This window comes from Balaenoptera musculus, chromosome 9, assembly GCF_009873245.2.
Source record: "Balaenoptera musculus isolate JJ_BM4_2016_0621 chromosome 9, mBalMus1.pri.v3, whole genome shotgun sequence".
Lineage (NCBI taxonomy): Eukaryota > Metazoa > Chordata > Mammalia > Artiodactyla > Balaenopteridae > Balaenoptera > Balaenoptera musculus.
In genome coordinates this window covers 52,977,920-53,003,733 of record NC_045793.1, presented here as the reverse complement: position 1 = coordinate 53,003,733, position 25,814 = coordinate 52,977,920, and the positions used below count along the sequence as shown (strand labels likewise).

General features: G+C 33.8%; 2 protein-coding genes across 3 annotated transcripts in view; both read left to right on the top strand.

Moving 5' to 3' along the window:
• The window catches only part of STK31 (serine/threonine kinase 31), an 87,054-nt gene extending 76,573 nt beyond the window's left edge, over positions 1-10,481 (top strand). For both annotated transcript variants that reach the window (XM_036863955.1, XM_036863956.1), the window contains one exon: positions 10,295-10,481. In XM_036863955.1, coding sequence (XP_036719850.1) covers positions 10,295-10,456 — 162 coding nt within the window. In that variant the 3' untranslated portion in view covers positions 10,457-10,481. The remainder of the gene's footprint in view (positions 1-10,294) is intronic.
• A 4,422-nt stretch (positions 10,482-14,903) lies between these two features.
• LOC118900539 (tubulin alpha chain-like) lies at positions 14,904-24,914 on the top strand. The gene is given in 5 exon segments (XM_036862942.1): positions 14,904-14,909; positions 15,998-16,527; positions 16,529-16,591; positions 20,495-20,559; positions 24,880-24,914. Coding segments are annotated over 5 exon segments (699 nt in total).
• Positions 24,915-25,814: the final 900 nt, after the last annotated feature.

Here is a 25,814-nt window from a genome sequence, read left to right as displayed (position 1 = left end):
ATCTAATTTTATCTTATTATATGTGGATAAATAGTTGACCCAGCACCATTTATTCAATAATCAGTCATTTCCCACTGATTAATAATGCCAGTCTATGCTGTATCAAATTTCCATGTATTCATGAATCTATTTTGGGCCTATTCTGTTCTTTGACTATTGATCCCTGTGCTGGCACTACACTATTTTAAATGCTGTATCTTTGTAGAGGGCGTTGGCTTTCCTTCCTCACATTTTTCTTTAACATTGCCTTGACTATTCCTGTCACTTTATTTTTCCATGTGAAATTTGGCACCAACTTGTTAATAAGTCTTCTGAAAAACACTGTTGAGACTTTGAAAGTATATTGAATTTATAGGTTAATTTGAAGGAGAGTTGCTATCTTAATGATACACTATTTTTGTGATTGGGAAAATAATAGCTTTCCATTTGTTTAGGACATTATTATTTTACTTTTTATTGTATTGATTGTAAGATAGATTTTATTATTATTACTAATATTTTTTGTTCTAAATAATTTCATAAGTAGTTTTAATTCAAAGGTGCATATATCATGTAGCAAAAATTGATTCTTTTTTTCAGTTTTAAAAATTGGGGTATAATTAACATATAACATTATATTAGCTTTAAGCATTCAACATAATGGTTCAATATTTATATACATTGTGAAAATGCTCACCACGCTAAGTCTAGTTAACATCTATGACCATAATAGTTAAAAAATTTTTTGTGTGTGTGTGATGAGAACTTTTAAGATCTACTCTCCTAGGAACTTTCAAATATAAATACAATATTATTATTATTATTTTTTAAAGGAACGTTTATGTATTTATGTATTTTGGCTGCGTTGGGTCTTTGTTGCTGTGCTCTGGCTTTCTTTAGTTGTGGTGAGCAGGGGCTACTCTTTGTTGCGGTGCGTGCGCTTCTCATTGCAGTGGCTTCTCCTGTTGCGGAGCATGGGCTCTAGGCATGCGGGCTTCAGTAGTTGTGGCTTGCGGGCTCTAGGAGCACAGGCTCAGTAGTTGTGGCACATGGGCTTAGTTGCTTCGCAGCATATGGGATCTTCCTGGACCAGGTCTCGAACCCGTGTCCCCTCCATTGGCAGGTGGATTCTTAACCACTGAGCCACCAGGGAAGTCCTAGTATTACTATTTTTTAAAACAATTTATTATCTCTGAAGTTGGGCTATTTCTCATAATCGAAGTCTTTTTATCATGGTTCATAGTTTTATTGGGAGTATTTTAATTCCTTAGTGTTTTAGTGTCCCTTATGTTAAATGAAATATGGCATGTCTTTCAGTAAAGTTTTATAATCATTTTTAAATAGCTTTATTGAGAAATAACTTAAACACCTTACAGTTCACCCATTTAAAGTTTACAACTCAATGATTTTTAGTATATTGAAAGATGCATGCAAACTATCACCACAGTCAGTTTTAGAACATTTTCATTACCTCAAAAAGAAATTCCATATTCCTTAGTTATGGACACTCTATGTCACTATCCAGCCACACCAGTCCTAAATGACTGCTAACGTACTATTTGTCTCTCCACATTTTTTCTATTCTCGACATACATATGAATGGAATCATATGATATGTAAACTTTTATGATTGGCTTCATTAATTTAGCATAATGTTTTCAAGGTTTATCCAAGTTTTCCTATGTATCAGTACTTACTCCTTTTAATGGCTGAATAATATTCCATTGTGTGGATTTACCACATTTTATTTATCCTTTTGTCTGTTGATAGACATTTGGGTTGTTTCTACCTTTTGGCTATTACGAATAATGCTGCTGTAAACATTGGTATACAGGTTTCTCTGCGGACATATGTTTTCATTTCTCTTGGGTATGTACCTCAGAGTGGAATTTCTGGGTCAAACTGTAACTCTGTGTTTAGTTGTTTGAGGAACTGCCGGACTGTTTCCCAAAGTGGCTGCAACCATTTTAAATTTCCGTCAGCAGTGTATCCGGCAAGATTCCAAGTTTTTATCCTCCCCAACACTTGTTTTTTACCTGACTTTTTGCTTCTAGCCATGTTAGTAGGTGTGAAGTAACATCTTGTTGTAGTTTCAATTTGCATTTCCCTGATGATTAATGATGTTGAGCATCTTTTCATTTCCTTATTGGCCGTTTGTATATATATATATTTCTTGGTGAAATGTCTATTCAGAACTTTTGATCATTTTTAAATTGGGTTATCTTTATATTACTGAGTTGTAAGAGTTCCTTATATTCTAAATACAAGTCCTTTATTAGGTAGATGATTTGCAAATATTTTCTCCCATTCTGTGGGTTGCATTTTCACTTTATTTTTTTATTGAAGTATATTTGATGTACAGTATTATATGAGTTTTCAGGTGTACAACATAGTGATTCACAGTTTTTAAAGGTTATGTTCCATGTATAGCTATTATAAAATATTGGCCATATTTCCTGTGTTGTACAATATATCTTGTAGCTTATGTATTTTATACATAGTAGTTTGTAACTCCGAGTTCCCTACCCATATCCTGCCCCTCCTCCCTCCCTTCTCCAATAAACGTAACTACTAGTTTATTCTCTATATGTGTGATTCTGTTTCTTTTTTCTTATATTCACTAATTTATTTTTTTAGATTCTACATATAAGTGATATCATACAGTATTTGTCTTTCTCTGTCTGACTTGTTTCACTTAGCATAATACCCTCCAAGTCCATCCATGTTATTGCAAATGGCAAAATTTCATTATTTTTTATGGCTGAGTAATATTCCATTGAATATATATACCACATCTTCTTTATCCATTCATATGTTAGTGGGCACTTATGTTGCTTCCATATATTGGCAATTGTAAATAATGCTGCTACGAACATTGGGGTGCATGTATCTTTTTGAATTGTTTTCATTTTTTTTTTGTATATATACACAGGAATGGAATTGCTAGATCATATGGTAGTTCTATTTTTAGTTTTCTGAGGAACCTCCATACTGTTTTGCACAGTGGCTGTGCCAATTTACCCTCCCACCAACAGTGTAGGAGGGTTCCCTTTTCTCTACACCCTCTCCAGCATTTGTTATTTGTGTTCTTTTTGATGATGGCCATTCTGATGGGTGTGAGGTGATGTCTCGTTTTCATTTGCATTACTCTGATGATTAGTGATGTTGAGCAGCTTTTCATGTGCCTGTTGGCCATCTGTATGTCTTCTCTGGAAATATGTCTTTTCAGGTCTTCTGCCCGTTTTTAAAATGGGTTTGTTTTTTTGATGTTGAGATGTATGAGCTGTTTATTTATTTTGGATGTTAACCCCTTATCTGTCATATCATTTGTAAATATTTTCTCTCATTAAGTAGGTTGTCTTTTTATTTTGTCAATGATTTCCTCTGCTATGCAAAAGCTTTTAAGTTTAATTAGGTCCTGTTTGCTTATTTTTGCTTTTATCTCCTTTGCTTTAGGAGATAGACCCAAAAAACATATTGCTGGGGTTTATGTCACAGAATGTTCTGCCTATGTTTTCCCCTAGGAGTTTAATGATTTCGGGTCTTACATTTAGGTCTTTAATCCATTTTGAATTTATTTTTGTATATGGTATTAGAGAATGTTCTAATTTCATTCTTTTACATGTAGCTGACCAGTTTTCCAGCACCACTTATTGAAGAGACTGTCTTTTCTCTGTTGTATTCTTTTTTGCCTCCTTTGTAGATTAATTGATCATAGGTGCATGGGTTTATTTCTGGGCTCTCTATTCTATTTCATTGACCTATGTCTTTGTTTTTTGTGCCATTATCATGCTGTTTTGATTACTGTGGCTTTGTAGTATAGTCTGAAGTCAGGGAGTGTGATACTTCCAGCTTTGTTCTTTTTTCTCAAGATTGCTTTGGCAATTTGGGTTATCCTCTGGTTCCACATAAATTTTAGGATTATTTGTTCTATTTCTGTGAAATATGTCATAGGTGCTTTGATAGGGATTATATTAAATCTCTAGATTGCTTTAGGTAGTATGCTCATTTTAACAATATTAATTTTTACAGTCCAAAAACCTAGTATATCTTTCCACTTCTTTGTATTATTTTCAGATTCCTTCATCAGAGTTTTATAGTTTTCAGAGTATAGGTCTTTCACCTCCTTGGTTAAGGTTATTTCAAGGTATTTCATTCTTTTTGATGTGATTTTATTTATTTATTTTAAAAAGATTATTTATTTATTTATTTATTTTATTATTTTTGGCTGCATCGGGTCTTAGTTGCAGCACATGGGATCTTTGTTGAGGCATGCGAGATCTTTTGTTGTGACGTGCAGCCTTCTCTCTTGTTTTGGTGCGTGGGTTCCAGAGTGCATGGGCTCTGTAGTTTGCGGCATGCAGGCTCTCTAGTTGAGGCATACAAGCTCAGTAGTTGTGGTGCGCGGGCTTAGTTGCCCCGTGGCATGTGGGATCTTTGTTCCCTGACCCTCATCCTCTGCATTGTAAGGCGATTCTTTACCACTGGACCACCAGGGAAGTCCCTGATGTGATTTTAAATGGGATTGTTCTCTTGCTTTATCTTTCTGATACTTCATTACTAGTGTGTAGAAAATAAACAGATTTCTATATATTAATCCTGAATTTTTCAACTTTAATGAATTCCTTTATTAGTTCTAATAGTTTCTTGGTGGAGACTTTAGGGTTTTGTATATATAGTATTATGTCATTTGCAAATAGTGACAGTTTTATTTCTTCCCTTCCAATTTATATGTTTTTTATTTCTTTATCTTGTCTGATTACTATGGATAGGACTCCCAATACTGTTGTAAATAGAAGTGGTGAGAGTGGTCATCCTTGTCTTGTTCCTGATTTTAGAAGAAAGGCTTTCAGCTTTTCACTATTGAGTATGATGTTAGCTGTGGATTTGTCATAAATGGCCTTTATTACGTTGAGATATGCTCCCTCTGTACAAACTCTGATGAGAGTTTTTATCCTGAATGGATGTTGAATTTTTGTCAAATGCTTTATCTGTGTCTGAGATGATCATGTGATTTTTATCCTTCCTTTTGTTAATCTGGTGTATCATAATGATTGATTTGTAAATATTGAACCATCCTTGCATACCTGGAATAAATCCGTCTTGATTACAGTATATGATCCTTTTTATTGTTGGATTTGGTTTGCTAGTATTTTATTGAGGATATTTGCATCTCTATTCATCAGAGATATTGGCCTGAAATTTTCTTTTTTCATGGAGTGTTTGTCTGGTTTTGATATCAAGGCAGTGGTGGCCTTGTAGAATGAATTTGGGAGTGTTCCATCCTCTTCAAGTTTTTGGAATACTTTGAGAAGGACAGGTATTACCTCTTCTTTGTATGTTTGGTGGAATTCACCTGTGACGCTGTCTGCTCCTGGATTTTTGTATATGGGGAGTTTTTTAAATTACAGTTTCAGTTTCACTCCTGGTGATTAGTCTGTTCAGATTATCTATTTCTTCCCAACTCATTCTTCCTAGGTTTTATGTTTCTAGATATTTGTCCATTTCTTCTAGTTGTCCAATTTACTGGCATAAAACTGTTTGTAGTATTCTGTTGTTTTTGTATCTCTATGGTATTGGTTGTTATTTCTCCTCTTTCACTTCTCATTTGGGGCCTCTCCCTTTTCTTCTTCATGTACCTGGCTTAAGGTTTGTCAGTTTTGTTTATCTTTTCAAAAAACCATCTCTTGGTTTCATTAATTATTTTTTAATTTTATTTATTCTCTCTCCGACATTTATTACTTCCTTCCTCTACTGACTTTGAGCTTCATTTGTTCTTTTTCTAATTCCTTTAGATTGTAGGTTAGGTTGTTTGAGATTTTTCTTGTTACTTGAGGTAGGTCTTCATTGCCATAAGTGTCCCTCTTAGAACTGCTTTTGTTACATCCCATAGATTTTGGAAAGTTGTGTTTCCATTTTCAGTTCTCTCGAGTTATTTTTTGATTTCCTCTTTTATTCCTTGGTTTTTTAGTAGCGTGTTGTTTAGTTTGCATATATTTGTACTCTTCCCATTTTTTTTTCTGTAATATTTTTCTAGTTTCTTTTGTGATTAGAAGAACTGCTAGATATAATTTCTGAACTCTTAAATTTGTCGAGACTTGTTTTGTGGCCTAGCATGTGATCTGTCCTGGAGAATGTTCCATGTGCATTTGAAAAGCATGTATTTTGGTGATTTTGGATGGAATGTTCTGGAGATATTTATTAAGTCTAACTGGTATATTGTGTCATGTAAGACCACTGTGGCCTTCTTGGTTTTCTGTTTGGATGATCTATCTGTCCATTGATGTAAGTGGGGTGTTAAAGTACCCTACTATTACTGTATTGTTGTCAGTTTCTCCCGTTATGCATATTTGCCTTATATATTTAGGTGCTCCTGTATTGGGTGCATATATGTTAATGAGTGTAATATCCTCTTTTTTTATTTATCCCTTTAATGCTTTTCTTTGTCTTTTGTTACAGAGTTTGTTTTAAAGTCTATTTTGTCTGATATGAGAGTTACTACCACCAGTTTTTTTGTTGTTTCCATTTGCACGAAATACCGTTTTTCCATCCACTTACTTTCAGTCTGTGTGCTTCTTTAGCTCTGAAGTGAGTTCTGTGTAAGCAGTATACAGATGGGCCTTAATTTTTATCCAATCAGCTACCCTGTGTCTTTTGATTGGAGCATTTAGTCCATTGACATTTCAAATAATTATTGATAGGTATGTACTTATTGCCATTTTGTTACTTTTTTTCTGGTTATTTTTGCAGTTCTTTTCTGTTTATTTCTTCTCTTTTTGTTTCTTCCCTTATGGTTTGATGATTTTCTTTAGTAGTTTGCTTGTGTTTCTTTCTTTCTAGTTTTTGTGTATCTGTTGAAGGTTTTTGATTTGTGGTTACCATGGTGTACATATATGCTGACCTATAACTATATCTACTTGTTTTAAACTGGTAGTTATTTAAGTTCAAACAGGTTCTAAAAGATCTATATTTTTACTCCCCTCCCCTGCATTTTGTATGTTTTATGTCATATTTTACATCTTTGTGTTTATCCCTTAACTCTCTGTAGTTACAGTTGATTTTAGAATTTTTTGTCTTTTAATCTTTTTACCAGCTTAAGTGGTTTATCCCCAGCCTTTACTATATATTTGCCTTTACTAATGGGATTTTTCCTTTCCTGTAGATTCTTTCTTCTTGTTACAGCCTTTTCTTTTCCATTTAGAGGAAACTCTTTAAGCTATGAACTGTTAGCTTTTCTTGTCTGAGAAGTTCTTTATCTCTCCCTCAATTCTAAATGATAATCTTGCTGGGTAGAGTATCCTAGGTTCAAGGTTTTCCCCTTTCATTACTCTGAATATGCTATTGCACTCCCTTCTGGCCTGAAAAATTTCTACAGAAAAATAAGCTGATAGTCTTATGTGGGTTCCCTCATATGTGATGCTTTCTTTTTCTCTTGTTGCCTTTATAATTCTTTCTCTTTGGCTTTTGACATTTTAATTGTGATACCTCTTGGTATGAGTCTGTTTGGGTTCATTTTGTTTGGGACCCTCTGTGTTTCCTGTACCTGGATATCTGTTTCCTTCTTCAGGTTTGAGAAGTATTCAGCCATAATTTCATCAAATACATTGTCAACTCATTTCCCTTTCTCTTTTTTTTCTGGGACTCCTATAATGCAAATGTTGGTATGCTTCATATTATCTCAAAGATCTCTTAAACTGTTTCATTCATTATCTCTTAAACTGTTCCATTCATTATTTAATTTTTCCATTCACTGCCTAGTAATTTTAGCATCATTTAGTGATGCTCCTCTAGATACTTTGTTTTGTTGAATACTGGTGATTTTCCAGTTCTGTTATTGCATCTGTGTTTATTAATTGAAATGTTTTGATAAACTTTGTCTCAACAATTATTGGGTTACCCTACATTTTAGTTCGTTCAGGGAAAGAAATTTTAAGAAAAATTAGTTGGTGTCTTGGCAACCTCTAAAAGGTATCAATCAAATTTTAAAATTTTGTTTTAATGGTATGATTATAATCTTGTGGATTTAAACATATTTTAATGTGTCTTAATTTGTTGAAGTCATTTAAAAAAGTATTTTGCTCAAATTCTAATTCGTTGAGAACCCTATTCAAGATGGATTCTGTGACCTTTGTCACAAATTGAATTGTCTTTTATAACTTGCTTTTTGCATAAGATGTCCCTTATTATCTTGTACATTCTTTGCCCAATAACTGGAATTAGCCATTTTCCCAAGGAACCTGGGATCCTTTTAGCAGGAAATTTAGAGACAAAAATATGGGTTGCAAAGGTTGTTCATTGTTATTGGAAGTTCATTTTTTTTTTTAGAAAAAGAAAAATGAATGCATATTTTGTATAGGTATTTCCAAATAAAATTCAAGATTATAGGCTTTTTACTTAATTTTAATTACAAATTTCCTCTTTCCTTTTATACTAATATTCATTTTTATGATATTAACAATTACATAATTGCTTCATCTTGAAATAAATTTGATAGTTTGAAAATAACAATGATATTATTAGAAACAGTAAGGTTATTGAGTACACTTTAACATTTCTTTGAAGGTCTTTCTTTAGGATGTATCTCACAAGATCCTTATCCCACTACGATTGTATAGCCAAAATACTTGTTTTAAAGTCAGTTAAAATAATTTTCTGTGTGATTATGTTACCTGACACATAGTTCATTTGTTTAATTTTGGTTTTGACATTTAGAGATTGCTTTTGTTTTTGTTCTTTAGCTGTGTTTTATAATTTTACAATATTTTATAATTTGCAAGAGGGATAACCTTAAGGTAGAAATTTTTTGTCTATAGTTACTTTTGGGAATTGAGAAGACTTTTTTCCTAGTAATTAGATAATTTTATTTTATACATTTAGATTTTTGATACATTTGTAATTATCCTGGTGTTTGGTGTGAGGAATAGATCTGATCTTATTTTTTTCCATTGGGTCCAGTTGTCCCAGTACCTTTTATTAAAAAGTTATCCACTTCTTCCATTAGAAATGTCATATTTCTTATAATAAGATTTTATTTGCACAAGAGTGTATTTTTAGTTTTTCTGTTTTGTTCCATTGGTGTGTTTATTCGTATTCTTTTGTCATATTCCTTTAATTCACAGACTGTATGATATCTTTTAATACTTGGAAAGGCTAGTTTCTTCCTTATTGATACTCTGTATCAGAACTTTCATGTCTGTTCTCACTTATCATTCTTATAAAAGATCTATACAGTTAACTTATCTAGTTCCAAGGGGGAAAAACTGATTGTATGTTGTTGGAATCAGGTAAAGCTTATAAATTAACTTAAAAATTGGCTCATTACTGATGAGATCCTTTTTGTCCAAGAACATGATATGATTTTCTATTTGTTCTAAATCTATTTTTGTGGCTTTCAAGAGTGTGTGCTAGTTTTTTTCATTTAGATTTTGTAATTTTTAGTCAAGTTTATACTTACTAAAGGTATTATCTTTAAATACGTTTAAAAACATATTCTGTAGAATTCAGTATGAGCATTGGCATTCATTCAGTTAGCAAATGTATACTGAATACCTGCTATATCCCTGACACTGTGCTTGTTGTTGGGGATGAAGTGAGAAACTAAGATTTCTGGTCTTATGCATCTTAGAGTCTAATGAGGACACTACCAATAAATAGGTGAGTTTTATTCAGTGTGAAATGTGCTCTGATTGGATTCATCATAGGGAGCAAGAAAAAAAGCATACTTTGGGAGGTGGAACTAGTGGAAGAGGAACATTATAATGTTATTTACTTGTGGTAACACAAATAACGTTCTTTGAAATTGTGGTACATAATAAAATCCGTAATAATGATGATAATGTGTTAGGGGTGGTAGAAATGTTTCAAGAGGAGATCATTTCATAAGTGAAACCAGAAGCAGTTGAAGTAAAGGTTAGGCTACCCTTCCAGACAGAGGAGCTTCAGTGTAAAATTTTCATAGTGTCAAATTCTGACTAGTGCCCTAAAAAAGAAGGAAAATGGGAAGTAAAATATACAGGGTTTTTTTGTGAATTTCACTTGTTTTTGATAAATTTCAGTTGTGATTCTTTTCTTTTTCCTTTTACATTTCCCTGTGATTTGATTCCATTGTTTTAATACTGGATTAATCCTTTTCCAATAAAAACCAGTTGATATTGGTAAAAAATTTTTTAAAACCTAAATAGGAAAAATTGATTTTAGCTCTGTATCATTGATTAAAAGTATTTTTGAATTGGATACTCCTTACTTATTACAAGTTTGTCCTTTCATTCATTTGCTTTGATTTTATTTTTGTTTTGTAACATCTTTTTTCTTACAGGATGATAATGTCAAATCCCTCCTCTGTAGCTTGATCTATTGTAGAAGTTCAGTGACTGCTGAGCAAGTTTTCAATGCTGAATGTTTCTTGCTACCAAAGGGGAAATCAACTCCAAACTCAGGAAAAGATACTGAATACACCCCAAAAAAAGAGGAAGAATAATTAAAGGTGGAGAACTTGGATAAAGATAAGGAAAAGACAAGATATGGTGAAGCCAAATTTGATTGATCAATATTTTTTTGTTGTTGCAGATGTTCCTTTTTAAAACTTTGTTTAGTTTGGTTAAATAAATAGAAAAATATCTGGAAGTGTTCTGGAGCTAGTTGGGTGTCTTTGGTATTCCAGTTGTGAAAATAAAAGATGTTTTTGGTTATGCAAAAAAATTGTATACTTTGAAATTTCATTTAACTAGAGTTGTGAAGGAAGAACTTTCTGTCTGTAGTTACTTTTTGAACTTTTTGAAATTGTATAGCCCGACTATGTTACTTGTAATAGAAAAAGGTTATTAGATTGTTGGACAGCTCCTACACAGACTTTCAGTATGTAGGCCAGCTCATTATGAAGGGTAATACTTTTGTTTAACAGATGATAGTTGGCATATGCTTTGTACCCAGTTTTGGGAATATAAAGATAAGTTAAACGTGGTTCTTACACTTAAAAAGCACATAAATCTATTGAGAAAGTTAGAGATCTAAACAGATCTTCATAACACAGTATAGAATATCTAATGATAGTTCTGGGCAGAGCTCCTGGTTACACAGGAGGGATACTCATCTTATGGAAGAGGGGTGTCATGGAAACTTTCTGGAGGAGATACTACCTTAGTTAAATCATAAAGGATGAGTAGTAAAGGTGAAGGACGATCAAGAGTATCTTACTAGCAGAGAAAGCATGATGAAAGCACTGAAGGGAGAAACAGTTTGTGTGTTTAATAGGGAATAGTCATATAGGTAGATGAGGGCTTTATATGAAGTAATAAAATGCTCATACCTTACAATTCTATAGGAAATGTGGAGCCATTGAAGAATTTTAAACAGCTTTAGCTCCCTCAAAATCTGTCTTATACCTACTACCAGGATAAGAGGTAGGGAGACTGATCAGACGGATATTATGATAAAGTAGGTGAGCAGCGATGAAACTAAGATCTACAGAGGGGAAAGAAACAGTGATGAAACATATGGGTCCAATTTATGACAGTTAGGCAGTTCTTTCGGACTTGGTGATTGAAGCGTATGTAGACTAAAGTAGTATGTTAGAGTCTCTAGATGCCTATTCAAAATCTAGTCTTTCTTTCTTCCTTAGTAGTAGATAGCAGTTTTATTCGGGGTGGCAGTGTACTTGGTTAAAAGACTACATTTACCATCTTCTCTATTAGTTGAAGCTTTTTGACTAAATTTTTGCAAATAAGGATCCTTAAAAGGAGCTGACTTAGCTTGGAGATGTGTCCTTTCACCCTTACCCCTTTCCTATTGCCTAGAAGTTAACATGGTGGTTAGAATTTGAGCAGTCTCCTCGGATCATGAGGTGACCTTGAGGAAACTCATGAAACTAGGATGATGGAGCAGCAAGTTAGAAGGAGCTGATGTTCCTAATAATTCTGGATCCTTTGTACTAGTCTCAAGATTTCATGTTATTTGAGAGAATAAACCCTTACATCAGAGTGTGGTCCCTATATCAGCAGCCTCAGTATCACCTGGAGGCTTATTTGAAATGCAAATTCTCAGCTCCACTCCAGATTTTTTAAATGAGAATCTTTGGGGTTGGGTGGAGCCTGGCAATCTGTGTTTTAACAAGCACTGTTAAGTAATTGTAATACATACCAAAGAGGACTGTTGCCACACATCCAAGCTATTGTTCCATTTTGGGTTTCTTGTTTTATAGTAGAACTTAATTCTACCTGATTAAGTAATAAAGACACAGCAGTTAGGTTTAAAACAAACTTGGATAATTTAAAGGGGCAAAGAATAGATCACTTTACTTATACTATTTTAAATAAAGAATTAGATTATCATTTTCCAAATGTGTTCTGCTGAATGAACACTAGTCCCTTGGGATGTTCATTACAAAAAGAATTCTGTGATTAGTTGTTTGGAAAATAATGAATGCTAAATTGGAGATTGATCATATTAGAGGGTAAAGGTTCTAAAATGTTTTCCGGAAAAGAAACCTGTTTGGTTTTATTTAGCCAGCATATACCAAAATTGACAATGAGACCCCCTTTTTTTCACGTAATACCTAGCAACTTCTCTCTTGTGAAACTAGAGTTTCAGATTTTGTTACCAAGTTAGATAGTACTTATTTTTATTTCTTGTTTTAAAATGGCAAGTATTAATGTGTGGTGGAAAGAGACAAATTCATGTGTCTCTTCAATGCCACAGATGTTTCTTGAGATATGTGTATATATGTGTAAGGGCAATACAGAGGCAAAAAAATGTGTTCACTGCCCTGTGGGCAGTCTGAGAATAATGCAGTATGTAATAAGCTACAAGAACGAAATGTATGTCATCACAAAGAAGAGGAAGGGAAGAGAGGAATAATGAGGTTGGGGGATAGCTGTTTGACTCATTTTAGAGGTGCAGTAGTATTCTGCTTATTTAGAACTGGAAAAAGGTATTCCAGACAAAGGAAATTAAGAAAGCTCAAAGGGTAGATTTGGGAAAGGGCAAGAATTTGGCTGGAGTATAGGATATTCATGGGGTAGCTGAGAAAAAAGCTTAGGAAAGTATTTTGGGGGCAGATCATAGAGGGTCGTGAGTTGCCAAGAGATGGGACTCTATTATAAATTTATGAGCAGCTGAATCACACAGTCATGCTTATTTTAGAATAAAATAGCTAACTAGAGAGGATGATTTGGGAAATAATGGAAATAAAGAAAAGTCAAGGATGGCATATTTCATTAAAGTAATTGAGGCAAAGAAAACATCTTGTTTTAGATCAAAGTATTGAAAAGGAGAGAATTAAGAGTATAAACTGTTCCTCAAAAGAAATTTATGGGGAACCTCTGGTCCATTTCATAGATTTCATAGTATCAGTGCTAAGTCATTTCAGTGTATATTTAAATGTCAGTATTTGTTAAGTTTCTTTTTAGCATCTCTCTTTTAACTCAACAAATGACATGCTTTATCATTTCTTACTTGTTAGTATAACCATATCTTCTGCCATCAAAACTACATGTGGAAGCAGTTCTGGAATGTAAGGACCTCTGAAGATCTAGTTCTCCATAAAAGCAACAAGAACACTGGCAAAAATTATCAAATGAAAGCTAAGTTGCACATGAAAAGAATACAGACTTCACAGAATTAGTCCAGGAAAGTCACTAAGCAAACATCGTCATCGTCATCAATAACAACTAGCAATAACAACCTCTGTGTTGGTGGGGGGCGGGGAATATGATTTTCAAAGTTGGAAATTGCTATGCTTAAAATGTCCAGTTTTGTGCAAAAAAAAAAAGTGAGACATGGAACAGGAAAGTATGGTCTGTATGCTAGGAAAAAAAGCAACCAATAAAAACTGTCCCAGAGGAAGCTAGATGTTGGACTTTAAGTTCACAAAGACTTTATATCAACTATTAAAATATGTTCAAAGAACTAAAGGAAATCATTTCTAAGAATTAAAGGAAAGTGTGAGAATAATGTTTCACCAAATAGAGAATGCCAGTAGAGAGATAGAAATTATAAGAAAGAACCAAATATAAATTAGGGAGCTGAAAAGTACAACAACCAGAATAAAAAATTCATGAAAGGGGCTCAACAGCAGATTTGAGTTAACAAAAGAAAAGATCTGTGAACTTAAAGGTAGGTCAATTTAAGTCATCTAGACTGAGGAACAGAAAGAAAAAGAATGAAGAAAAATGAAGAGACTAAGAGGCCTATGAGACACCATCAAACATACCAACAGCATAATGGGAGTCTTAGAAGGAGAGAAGAAAAAGGGACAGAAAGAATATTGAAGAAATAATGGCTGAAAAATTTCCAAATTTGACAAAAAACATAAATCTACATAATCAAGAAGCTCATCAAATTCCAAGTAGGATAAACTCAAAAGAGACTCACAGCTAGACACATCATAATCAAACTACTGAAAGCTAAAACCAAGGACAGAATCTTGAAAGTAGCAAGAGAGAAATGATTTACTGAGTACAGGGCATCCTCAATAAGAGCAGCATCTGATTTTTCATCAGAAATAAATGGAGGCTAGAATTCAGTTGGATGATGTATTCAAAGCATTAAAAGAAAGAAAGCCTTGTCAAACAATTGTATATCCAGCAAAAATGAAGGCGATATTAAGATTTATATTTATGATGTTAAACCATTCCTAGATAAACAGAATTTGTTACTAGAATATCTGCCATGCAAAAACAAAAAAGGGGTCTTTCAGACTGAAATGAAAGCACACTAGATGGTAACTTCAGTTCACACACAAAAACAAAGAGCACTGGTTAAGGAAAATACATGGGTAAATATAAAACAGTATTAATGTATTTTTGTTTGTAACTCTTTTCTTCTATCTGATTTAAAAGAAAACTGCATAAAGCATTAATTATAAGACTGTGTTAATGACCTTATAATGTGGAAAGATGTAATTTTTCTGACAAAGGAGAGGGGAGAAAATGGAGGTATATTGGGGCAAAGTTTTTGTTTGCTATTGAAATTAAGTTGGTATTAATGCAAACTAGATTGATTTAAGTTAAAATTTTAATTCTAATAACTGGTGCAACCATTAAGAAAATCAGAAGTATGGTTCATTAAGAAAATAAGAAGTATGGTAGAGGAAACAACAAAGGAATGGTACACTAGAAATACCTAACAATAAAGAAAACTGGTGGAGATACAGAGAAAAAAGATACAAGACATACAGAAAACGAACAGCAAAATGAAAGCTGTAAATCTGCTATAGTAATTACATTAAGTACAAATGTATTAAATTTTCCAGTCAAAAGATAGAAACTGGAAAAATATATTTTAAAATAGGATCAAATTATGTGCTGTCTATAAGAGATGCAGTTTTAGTGCCATAACCACAGAGTGGTGTTGACACCTTCAGATCAGCATGAGGGAGTGAGTGCCTTTCCATTCATATTGGCCAAGCTGACATCTAGATTGAGGACACGTGCTGGAAACTCTGTTGCTTAGAGTATGGAATTCAGCCAGATGGTGTCATTCTTGGCAGTAAAAAGGATCAGTAGGAAAATGCTAAAATAGAGCATATGAATGCATCTTTTGTGAGACAAGAGCTGGGAATCATGTGCCCAGAGCACTCTTCCCAACCTAGAACCAACTATTAGAGATGGGATTCATACAGGGAAGTACCAGTCACTCTTTTACCCAGAGCAGCTTGTTAGCAGAAAGGAGGGTAGTGGGAACAGCTATGTCTGAGGTCACTATGGGGTCAGAGATTGTCTGCCTTCGACTAGAGAGCATCAGAAAGCTGGCAGAACAGTTTCTGACTTTCTGAAGCTTTGGAAGAAACATTGAATCAGGATTTACATCTCTCTTAATAGAGTGGCTCATGATAGAATATAGCAGGAAGACTAAATTGAGTTATCTGTATATTCAGCCTTCAGGATCTTCACTGTTGTAGAGCCTTACAGCTCTATTCTTAGAGCACACAGACTGTAGCTGCATGGTAGACAATGAAGCCATCTGTGACATATGCCGCCATATGCTTGGTGTATAATGCCGCCTCTTCTGTTAGCATTAATAGGCTGACAGGTCTTCTATTACTGCTTGCTTCTGGTTTGAAGGGCCTTTGAATGGGTACCTAATTGAATTCCAGAACAAATTAGTAACTTATCTGAGAATATATTTCCCCATGACAACCCTTGCCCTCATCATCTCTGCTGACAGAAACTACCAGGAGCAGCTCTCCATTTCAGACATCACTACTGCTTGCTTTGAGTTCTCCAACCAGCTGGTTAAGTGTGATCCTCAACTTGGGAATTACATGGCCTGCTACCTGCTCTACAAAGGGGATGTTTTTCCCAAGGGTGTGAATGCAACAGTTGCAGCCATAAAGTCAAGGAACTCTGTTCAGTTTATAGATTGGCTTCCAAATGGTTTCAAGGTGGCCATCAACAATCAGCTATCCGTGGTGATGCCAGGAGTTAACCTGGCTGAAGTCCAGAAGGCTATCTGCATGCTGAGCAACAGCACAGCAATTGTGAAGGCCTTAACCCTACTAGACCACAGGTTTGACCCCATGTATGCCAAGAGGGCATTTCTACATTGGTATATCAGAAGAAGTGTGGGAGTTCTCAGACACCAGGGAAGATTTGGCAGCCTTAGAGAAGGATTATAAGTAAGTGGGGTAAAGTTTCTGATGCAAATATCATTGGTTAAAAAAATGAATAAGTTAAAGTGTTATGCTTTCTTTTTAAAACATTATACAGTTAGTAGGTAGAGTTTCCTTGATTAGAAGAAAAAATAAATTAGGCAAGACCCTAAGTTTCACACTATATCAAATGGCTCAATATTAACAATGAGCACATATTTCCTTGTCTATCAGTGATATTCAGCACTACTACCTGTGACCCTCCTAAGGTTTGGAGTCCTTTGAACTACTGGATCACTTTGTATGTGTGTGTGTGTGAGAGAGAGAGAGAGAATGGAAACCTGGCTTTATCCTTTGCTTTTTAAACCAAGAGACTCTGAAATCCTGTGCAACGTTTATACTTTTCCTTTCCTGTACATGAGGTAGAAAACTGCACATATAGTTTATTAATGTCATTTCCATATATATATAAAATATATACAGTATATATTACATTGATTAAAGAATTAGAATTTTTTTTAAAAGACCCAATTTAGTTTCAAAGATACAAATAGATTAAGAGTAGAGAGATGGAAAAGATATACCATGCAAACAGTACCCAAAAGAACTAGTGCCTACACTAATATCAGACAAAATAGTCTGTGGCAAAAATTATTACTAAAGATAAAAAATATTTTGTAATGGAAAAAAAGTCAATACATCACAAAGATGTGTGCATACATACATCTAACAGCAGAGTCCCAAATTTATAAAGCAAAACTTGGCAGGATTGAAGAGAGAAATAGACAATTCCACAATAACAATTGGAGATTTTGTTACCTCAGGTTTAATAGTGGATTGAACAACTAGGCAGAAGATAAACAAATAGAAGAAATGAACAACACTATAAATTAAAGGCCAACTTTAGAACACTGTACCCCAAAAGAGCAGAATGCATGTTCTCAGGTGTACATGGAACATTCTACAGGATGGACTATATATGAAATCATGAAACAAGTCTCAAAACAGTTTAAAAGGATTTAAATCATAAGTATGTTTTCTAATCACAGTGGAATGAAATTAGAAATCAATAACAAGGAAATTTAGAAAATTCACAAATATATGGAAATTAAAAAAAAAAAACACTTCTAAATAACCGATGGATCAAAGAAAGAAATAGCATAAATTAGAAAATACTTTGAGGTGAAGGAAAATGAAAACACAACATACGAAAACTTACAGGATGCAGCTAAAGCAGAGCTTAGAGGGAAATCTATAGCTGTAAATGCTTATATTAATAAAGGAATAAGATGTCAATCACTAACCTGACCTAACACAGCCTTAGTTTCTATCTTGTTAAGAAACGATAAAATGATGAGCAAACTAAACCAAAAGCAAGCAAAAGAAAAGAAATAATGAAGATTAAAACAAATAAATGAAATAACAGAAAAACAATAGAGAAAATTGAGACCAGAAGTCAGTTCTCTGAAAACATCAACAAAATTGAGAAAAACTTCAGCTAGGTGGACCAAGAAAAAAAAGACTCCAGTTATGAAAATGAGTAATTAAAGAAGGGACTTCACTACAGACCTTAGAGAAGTAAAAGAGATTGTAAGGAAGCACTATGAACAACTGTATACCAACAGATAGATAGCCCAGATGAAATGAACAAATTCCTAGGAAGACACAAACCTGAAAAACTGGCACAAGAAGAGGAAAACCTGAATAGACCTATAAGGAGAAACAATTAGTAAATCAGAAAATTCTTACCAAGGAAAGCCCAAGCTAAATGACTGAATGGTGAATTCTACCAGACAAAGACATCACACACACAAAAAACTATAGATCAATATCTCTTATGAATATAGATGCAAAATTTCTCAACAAAATACTAGCAAACTAAATCTAGCAACATTATACACCATGAACAGCAGGGATTTATCTCAAGAATGCAAGGCTGGTTTAATATTTGAAAATCAATCAATGTAATATACTATATTAATAGAATAAAAACAAAAAGCTTATCTTTTCTTAATAGATGCAGAAAAAGCATTTAACAATATCCAATACCCCTTTTATGATAAAAACACTTAAACTAATAATGAAGAGTTTACTCAACCTGATAAATAGTATCATTAATAACTCATAGCTAGGGCTTCCCTGGTGGTACAGTGGTTAAGAATCTGCCTGCCAACGCAGAGGACACAGGTTTGAGCCTTGGGCTGGGAAGATCCCACGTGCTGCGGAACAACTAAGCCCCTATGCCACAACTACTGAGCCTGTCCTCTAGAGCCCGCGAGCCACAACTACTGAAGCGCGCGTGCTTAGAGCCTGTGCTCCGCAACAAGAGAAGCCACCGCAATGAGAAGCCTGCACACTGCAACGAAGAGTAGCCCCCGCTCACCACAACTAAAGAAAGCCCGCGTGCAGTGACAAAGACCCAGCGCAGCCAAAACAAAAAACAAAAAAACCCCTCATAGCTAACATCATACTTAATGGTAAAAGACTGGATGATTTCTCCTAAGATAAGGAACAAGTCAAGGCCTCCACTCCTGCCACTTCTCTTCGACATTGTACTATTGGTTTTAGCTAGGACAATTAGACAAGAAAAAGAAATAAAAGGCATCCAGATGGAAAGGGAGGTGTAATACTATTTCTATTCTCACATGACTTGATCTTGTCCACAGAGAATCTTAAGAAATCCATTTTAAAACTTTTAGAAGTAATCAGTTCATCATGGTTGCAGATACAAGGTCATTACATAAAAATAAATTACATTTCTATAACCTAGAAATTTTTATAACAATTTCGTTTACAATATCATAAAGAAAAAATAATTAGGAGTAAATTTAACAAAAGAAGTGTAAGACTTGTATACTAAAACTACAAAACATTGGTGAAAGAAAGTAAAGAAAACCTAAATAAACTCAAAGATATATTAATGCATCGGAAGACTTAATATTGTTAAGTTGGTAATACTTAATTATCTAGAGATTCAACACAGTCTCTATCAAAATCTTTGCTTCTGTTTTTACAGAAACTAACAAGCTGATCCTAAAATTCATGTGGAAATGGAATGGACCCAGGATAGCTAAAACAATACTGAAAAAGGAGAACAAATAGGAGGAATCACACTCCTAATTTCCAACTTACTATAAAGCAATGATAATCAAGACAGTGTGGGTGCTGGCATAAGGATAGATATGTAGATCCATGGAATAAGATTGAGAGTTTCTATCTATCTATCTATCTATCTATCTATCTATCTATCTATCTATCTATCTATCTATCTATCTATTTATTTATGGCTGCATTGGGTCTTCATTGCTGCACAAGGGCTTTCCCTAGTTGCAGTGAGTGGGGACCACTCCTCGTTGCGGTACGTGGGCTGCTCACTGCGGTGGCCTCCCCCGCCGCGGAGCACAGGCTCTAGGCGCGCGGGCTTCAGCAGTTGTGGCATGTGGGCTCAGCAGTTGTAGCCTGTGGGCTCTAGAGCGCAGGCTCAGCGGCTGTGGCACATTAGCTGCTGTGCAGCATGCGGAATCCTCCCGGACCAGGGTTCGAACCCATGTCCCCTGCACTGGCAGACGTATTCTCAACCACTGCGCCACCAGGGAAGCCCAGGAGAGTTTCCATTAAATTACAATATTTTGTGCTTCAAAAGACACTATCAAGAAAGTGAAATGACAACCCACAAAATGGGAGAAATATTTTCAAATCATGTATCTGCTAAAGGACTTGTAGTTAGTGTGAGAACTCCTACAACTGAATAATAAAAAGACAAACCAAATAAAAATGGGCAAAGGCTCTGAACAGATATTTCTCCTAAGAAGGTATACAAATGGCCAATAAGCACATGAGAAGATGTTCAACATCATTAGTCATTAAGGAAATGCAAATCAAACTACGAGATACAACTTCATAACCACTAGGATGGCTAGGATTAAAAAGTCAGATAATGACAAATGTTGGGGAGGATGAGGAGAAAGTGGAACTGCTGGTAGAAGTGTATAGAGGTACAACTGCTTTGGAAAACAGTTTGGCAGTTCCTCAAAATGTTAAACATGGAATTACCATACAACCTGGGAATTTAACGCCTAGCTAATTACCCATTAGTCATGAAAACCTGTGTTTACACAGAAACCGTGTTCTTGAACAATTATTGCAGCATATTCATGGTAGCCAAAAAGTGGAAATAATCCAAATATCCATCTATTGATGAATGGATAAACATAATGTGGTATATTCATACAATGGAATGTTATTCAACAATAAAAAGGAATAAAGTATTAATACATGCTACAACATGGACAAACCTTGAAAACATAAAAAAAACTCAGTCATAGAAGACTGCATACATTTATCTGAACATTTCATATCTGGGCATTATGGAATGTTCCAAATAGGTAAATCTATAAAGACAGAAATTAGATTAGTAATTGCCTGGGAATGGTGGTAGAGGGTAGAGGGTATGACTGCTAATGGGTGTATGACCTTTTTTGGTGTGATAGAAATAATCTCTAATTAGATAGTGGTGATGGTTTCACAACTCTGAATATACTAAAACCACCGAATTGTTTACTTTTTTTGAAGGGTAAATTTTATGGTACATGAATTATACCTCAAAAAGCTATTATATAAGAAAAAATATACATATGTGTTCATTCAATAAATATTTGAGGGATTCCTGAATGTCAGTCATCATATGTTGCTTTCTTATCTTCTACTAATCCAACTGTGTGTGAGTCACCTACTTTTTCTCCTGGTTTGTGACTTTCAAGCCTAAATCTGCATAAGAATCATCTGGTAATCTTTTAAAAAAATTCAAGTTTCCCAATGTCCGTACCGAGATTCTACCTCAGTGTATCAGAGATGGGACTTGGGAATCTATATTTATAACAAGTACCCATAATTATGTCTGATGTAGCTACTCTGGGAGGACCACATTTAGAAAAAGTGTTCTAGGAGAATTTTACCAGCCACATTTTATTCATTGATTTTCCTAGTCCTTTCTTAAAGGGACCTTTACTCTCTGCATTGAATGTGTATAGATTAAAACCAAAAAATTAGAATATTTGTCATATTTGTGGAGAAATAATGTATCTCCTAGTTCTAAATTGATTGAAGAAATCATGAAGGTTGAGACTGACAGATGAGAATATATAAAAATCAACATAGTAAAAATAAAGGATGAGAGCTGTCCAGAAAAATCTGCATGAGTTTAGAAGACAGTGGGTTAATAGTTATAACGCATAAAGTGATTATTCAAATTTATAAGAAAATTACTAAGATTCCAGTAGATAAATGCAGAAATAAACATGTAAATTTTTTTCAAAAATCAAAGAAGTGTAAATTGACCTCTGAATAAAAGCAAATTTCATGCTTAGTAAAGCAGCAAAATATTAAAATGGCAAGGTCCTATGATATTAGCTAAATTGGTGCTGGTTTTCATTTACGAAAGCAGTGTGAAGTTGGTAGATAGTAGTTTGATCCTATGTCTCATGAGCCATGAAAATGATTCTCTCCTTTGATCCTAATGATACTAGTCTTAAAATTTTGTCTTAGGAACATGATTTAACAGAAATAAAGTTACACATAAATAAATGTTCAATTGGAAATTGAATAAATATTCAACAAGTGAATTGTTTCATAATTCATTGTACATCAGTATAATAGACTGCTACACAAGCATAAATTATGAAGACACACACATAATGCTCATACATACGGGGAACAATACCTAAAAATGTGCTTGTGAGGAATATAAGGGTAATGAAACATTTTTTTAAATTCTTCATTTTTTCAACATTTTATTATGAACATTTCCCAACATACTGCAAAGTTAAAAGAATTTTACAGTGACTATTCATATATCATCATTTAAGGTATATCATTAACATGTAGTTATACTTTACCGTATAATTTTTCTTTACCTACCTTAATATTTTTATATTTGTTTCTTATTGAGTTTAAAATTTCCCCCAGTATATTGAGCAGAGTTCCCTGTGCTATACAGTAGGTCCTTGTTCGTTATCTATCTCAATATTCTATAACAACCTAAACGGGAAAAGAATTTGAAAAAGGACAGAAAAAAGTAAATAAATAAAACTTAAAAAATTTCCCCCAGTTTTCAAGTAATAATATGACATTTCCTGAGAAACGCTTATTTTTGATTAACAGAGGAGTAACTTAAATTTCACTGAAAGGCTTAGAACTCTTGTAAGTATGTATATGGCCACAAGGTGTAGCTCTGGACCTATCATCCTGGGATACGCATCTGTAAGCAAGGTTGTAGTAAAGGTAACTTCTGAATGCAATCAGACTTGTTTTGTTTTTTTGAGTGAGGGTACAGTAAATTTCTCCTCCATTAAGATCTAAAGTAATTTAGGTTGTATATTTATTTCATTGTTCAAAATGTCTTTGCCACAATTTCTCTTACCTGGAACTTGACCTTCTTACTCCACAGCCTCTGAGTCAGAAGTTTTGGGTTATGCAGCAAATATGTTTGTTACTAGCTGTTTGAAATGATAATTTTAAGAAGATTTAAATTAGTCATGGAAATAGAAATTTTCAGACTTTTTTGTACAGTGAAAACTCATCAAAACTATAATTTTTCTTTAGTGTGATTATTTGATTAATGTATGTATTTCTTTAAATATAAACTCTATAAGGTTTGGGACTGTACCTAGCACAATGACAGACATTCAAAAAATATTAGTTGAATGATAAATTTAAAGAGTGATTTGAAACTTTTACTGAAGGTTATTTTGTAGGAATTGGTAAATCTACTCTTTAAGAAGTATGCTTATTCATTTTAACGATAAGATGATTACCTTTAGATATACTTCATAGTTTAAAAATTGCTCCCAGATGAAAATATTTTTCTGTTTTTAGTTGCAAAAAAGAATATAGTCATTTTTAAAGGAAAGTAGAGCCTAATTTGTTGAAATCCATTTTAACCAAAAATGCTTTCTCTTCTTCCCCTTCAAGGAATCCTCAGTTTCTCTCTACATTAGACGTCATCAACTGTCAATTTGTTTCTTCATACCAGAGAATAAAATCATGAGGCAAGAATCCAATAGTATGGTCAAGTAAATCAAACTGTCTACTGGAATAACCAGGGGAAGGGTTTTCCAATTTAAAGTCTTTTTCTTTTTTTTTAAAGGAGAGAATATTTGACAAGCAGTCTATGAAACATAGTATTCTTTTTCATAAAATAAAGCTATTCAGAGTTAAAGGTCTTGGGAAAATTTTAGTTTAAGTAGAGACGTTCTTCTCAAAGAATTTAATGTCATTCTTTTGAATTTCAGCTAGGATGGTAAAAAAAATTCATCAAGGGAGAAGATAAGAACAAACATTTAGAAGGACTCTTATTTTACAGAAAGAAGAGAAATACCAGAGAAACAAGACCACAAAATTACTTAGCTCAAGAATTAAATTATCGACAAACTTTTTGTATTATCCCTGTATACTGCTTTTACATGTGTTCTTTCAACTGTACTTGACAAGGGAGAAGAGTCATTATATACATATAGCCTGAAGGGCTTGGACTTTGAAGGTCTTTACTATCCTTCATTTCCTTAAAAGGTAAGTAATGTTTATATTGCAAACCTGTCTTGTATACCCTCTCCCTCCTCCTTTCTCTCCTATCTCCTCTTTCCCCTTTTTTCTTCTCCCTGCACCTTTTTTTTTTTTTAACATTACAAGTTCATTTAGAGGAAGATTAATAGCTGCTGAAAGAATTAAATTGGAAACATAAAATATTTCTTGAACAACTTCTACTAAGGTACAGACTTGTTATTGCCATCATGTTTCTGTAACTGCCCCAAAATATTATACATATCAATATTTTAACACTTACTTGCTTTTCCTTGAATATCATGATTTATTTTTATCTGATATCAGCTCCATTTATGGCAACTAACTGGTAACTGCAAATTACAATTGCTATGACAAACTGTATATGAATAATGCAAGCATAATTTTGGTCATGATTATTGTACTTGCCTGAGTCATGGCTTGCATCATCTCCTGCAATTCTATTTATGATTCACAAAATTTTATTTCCATATATCCTTTTCAACCTTGCATAAGCATCAGCCGTATCATATAAATATGTGATGGCAATTTGCTTTAGTAGGAAAACCCAGAGAATTTCTTTTGGCTTCTGTAAGAATTTTCAGCCTTTTCTTTAAAGCAAATAATAAACTTTATGCCCCATTAAATGACTTTTTTTCCTGTGTGGTAGTGTTTAAAGTCATGCTTAGAGGTTATTTTAAATTTGATTCTTTACTAGTTAATGTGCTTGACAAAATTATGTCATTGTATTTTTGCAGGTTGGGAAGGGATGTGGTTTGTTCTAACACGATGATAGCATATTCAGAGTAAAAATCTGAGCCAGGGTAGTCATAGATGACTTTAATGTAATTAATTACATTAGACCCTGATATAACAGTTGATTTTAAAACATACTTTGGTTGTTAGTTTAATCTACTGCTTTCAATTCTCCCCTCCTTTTGTGTTAAAAATTTCTGAAGTCTGGAAATGTTTCATTTGTTTCCTATTTTGTTTCATAATTAAAAGCTATGGAGCTCCCCTATGTTCATAGCAACACTATTCACAATAGCCAAGACATGGAAACAACCTAAATGTCCATCGACAGATGAATGGATAAAGAAGATGTGGTACATATATGCAATGGAATACTACTCAGCCATTAAAAAGAATGAAATAATACCATTTGCAGTGACGTGGATGGAATTAGAGATTATCATACTAAGTGAAGTAAGTCAGAAAAAGAAATACCATATGATATCACTTATATGTGGAATTTAAAATATGACACAAATGAACCTATCTATGAAACAGAAACAGACTCACAGACATAGAGAACAGACTTGCGGTTGCCAAGGAAAAGGAGTGGGGGAGGGATGGACTGGGAGTTTGAGTTTAGCAGATGCAGACTATTACATATAGAATGGATAAACAGCAAGGTCCTACTATATAGTACTGGGAACTATACTCAGTATCCTGAGATAAACCATAATGGAAAAGAATATAAAAAAGAATGTATATATATATATATATAATATATATATATTAGCTGCATCACTTTGCTATACAGCAGAAATTAACACATTGTAGATCAACTATACTTCTTAAAAAAACAAAAAAAACCCATCTTTATAAAAAGAGATATTATGCTTATAGTCAATTATAATAGAACGTAAGTGTACATTCATATTTTTATGGAAAAAGATGTATAGATGCA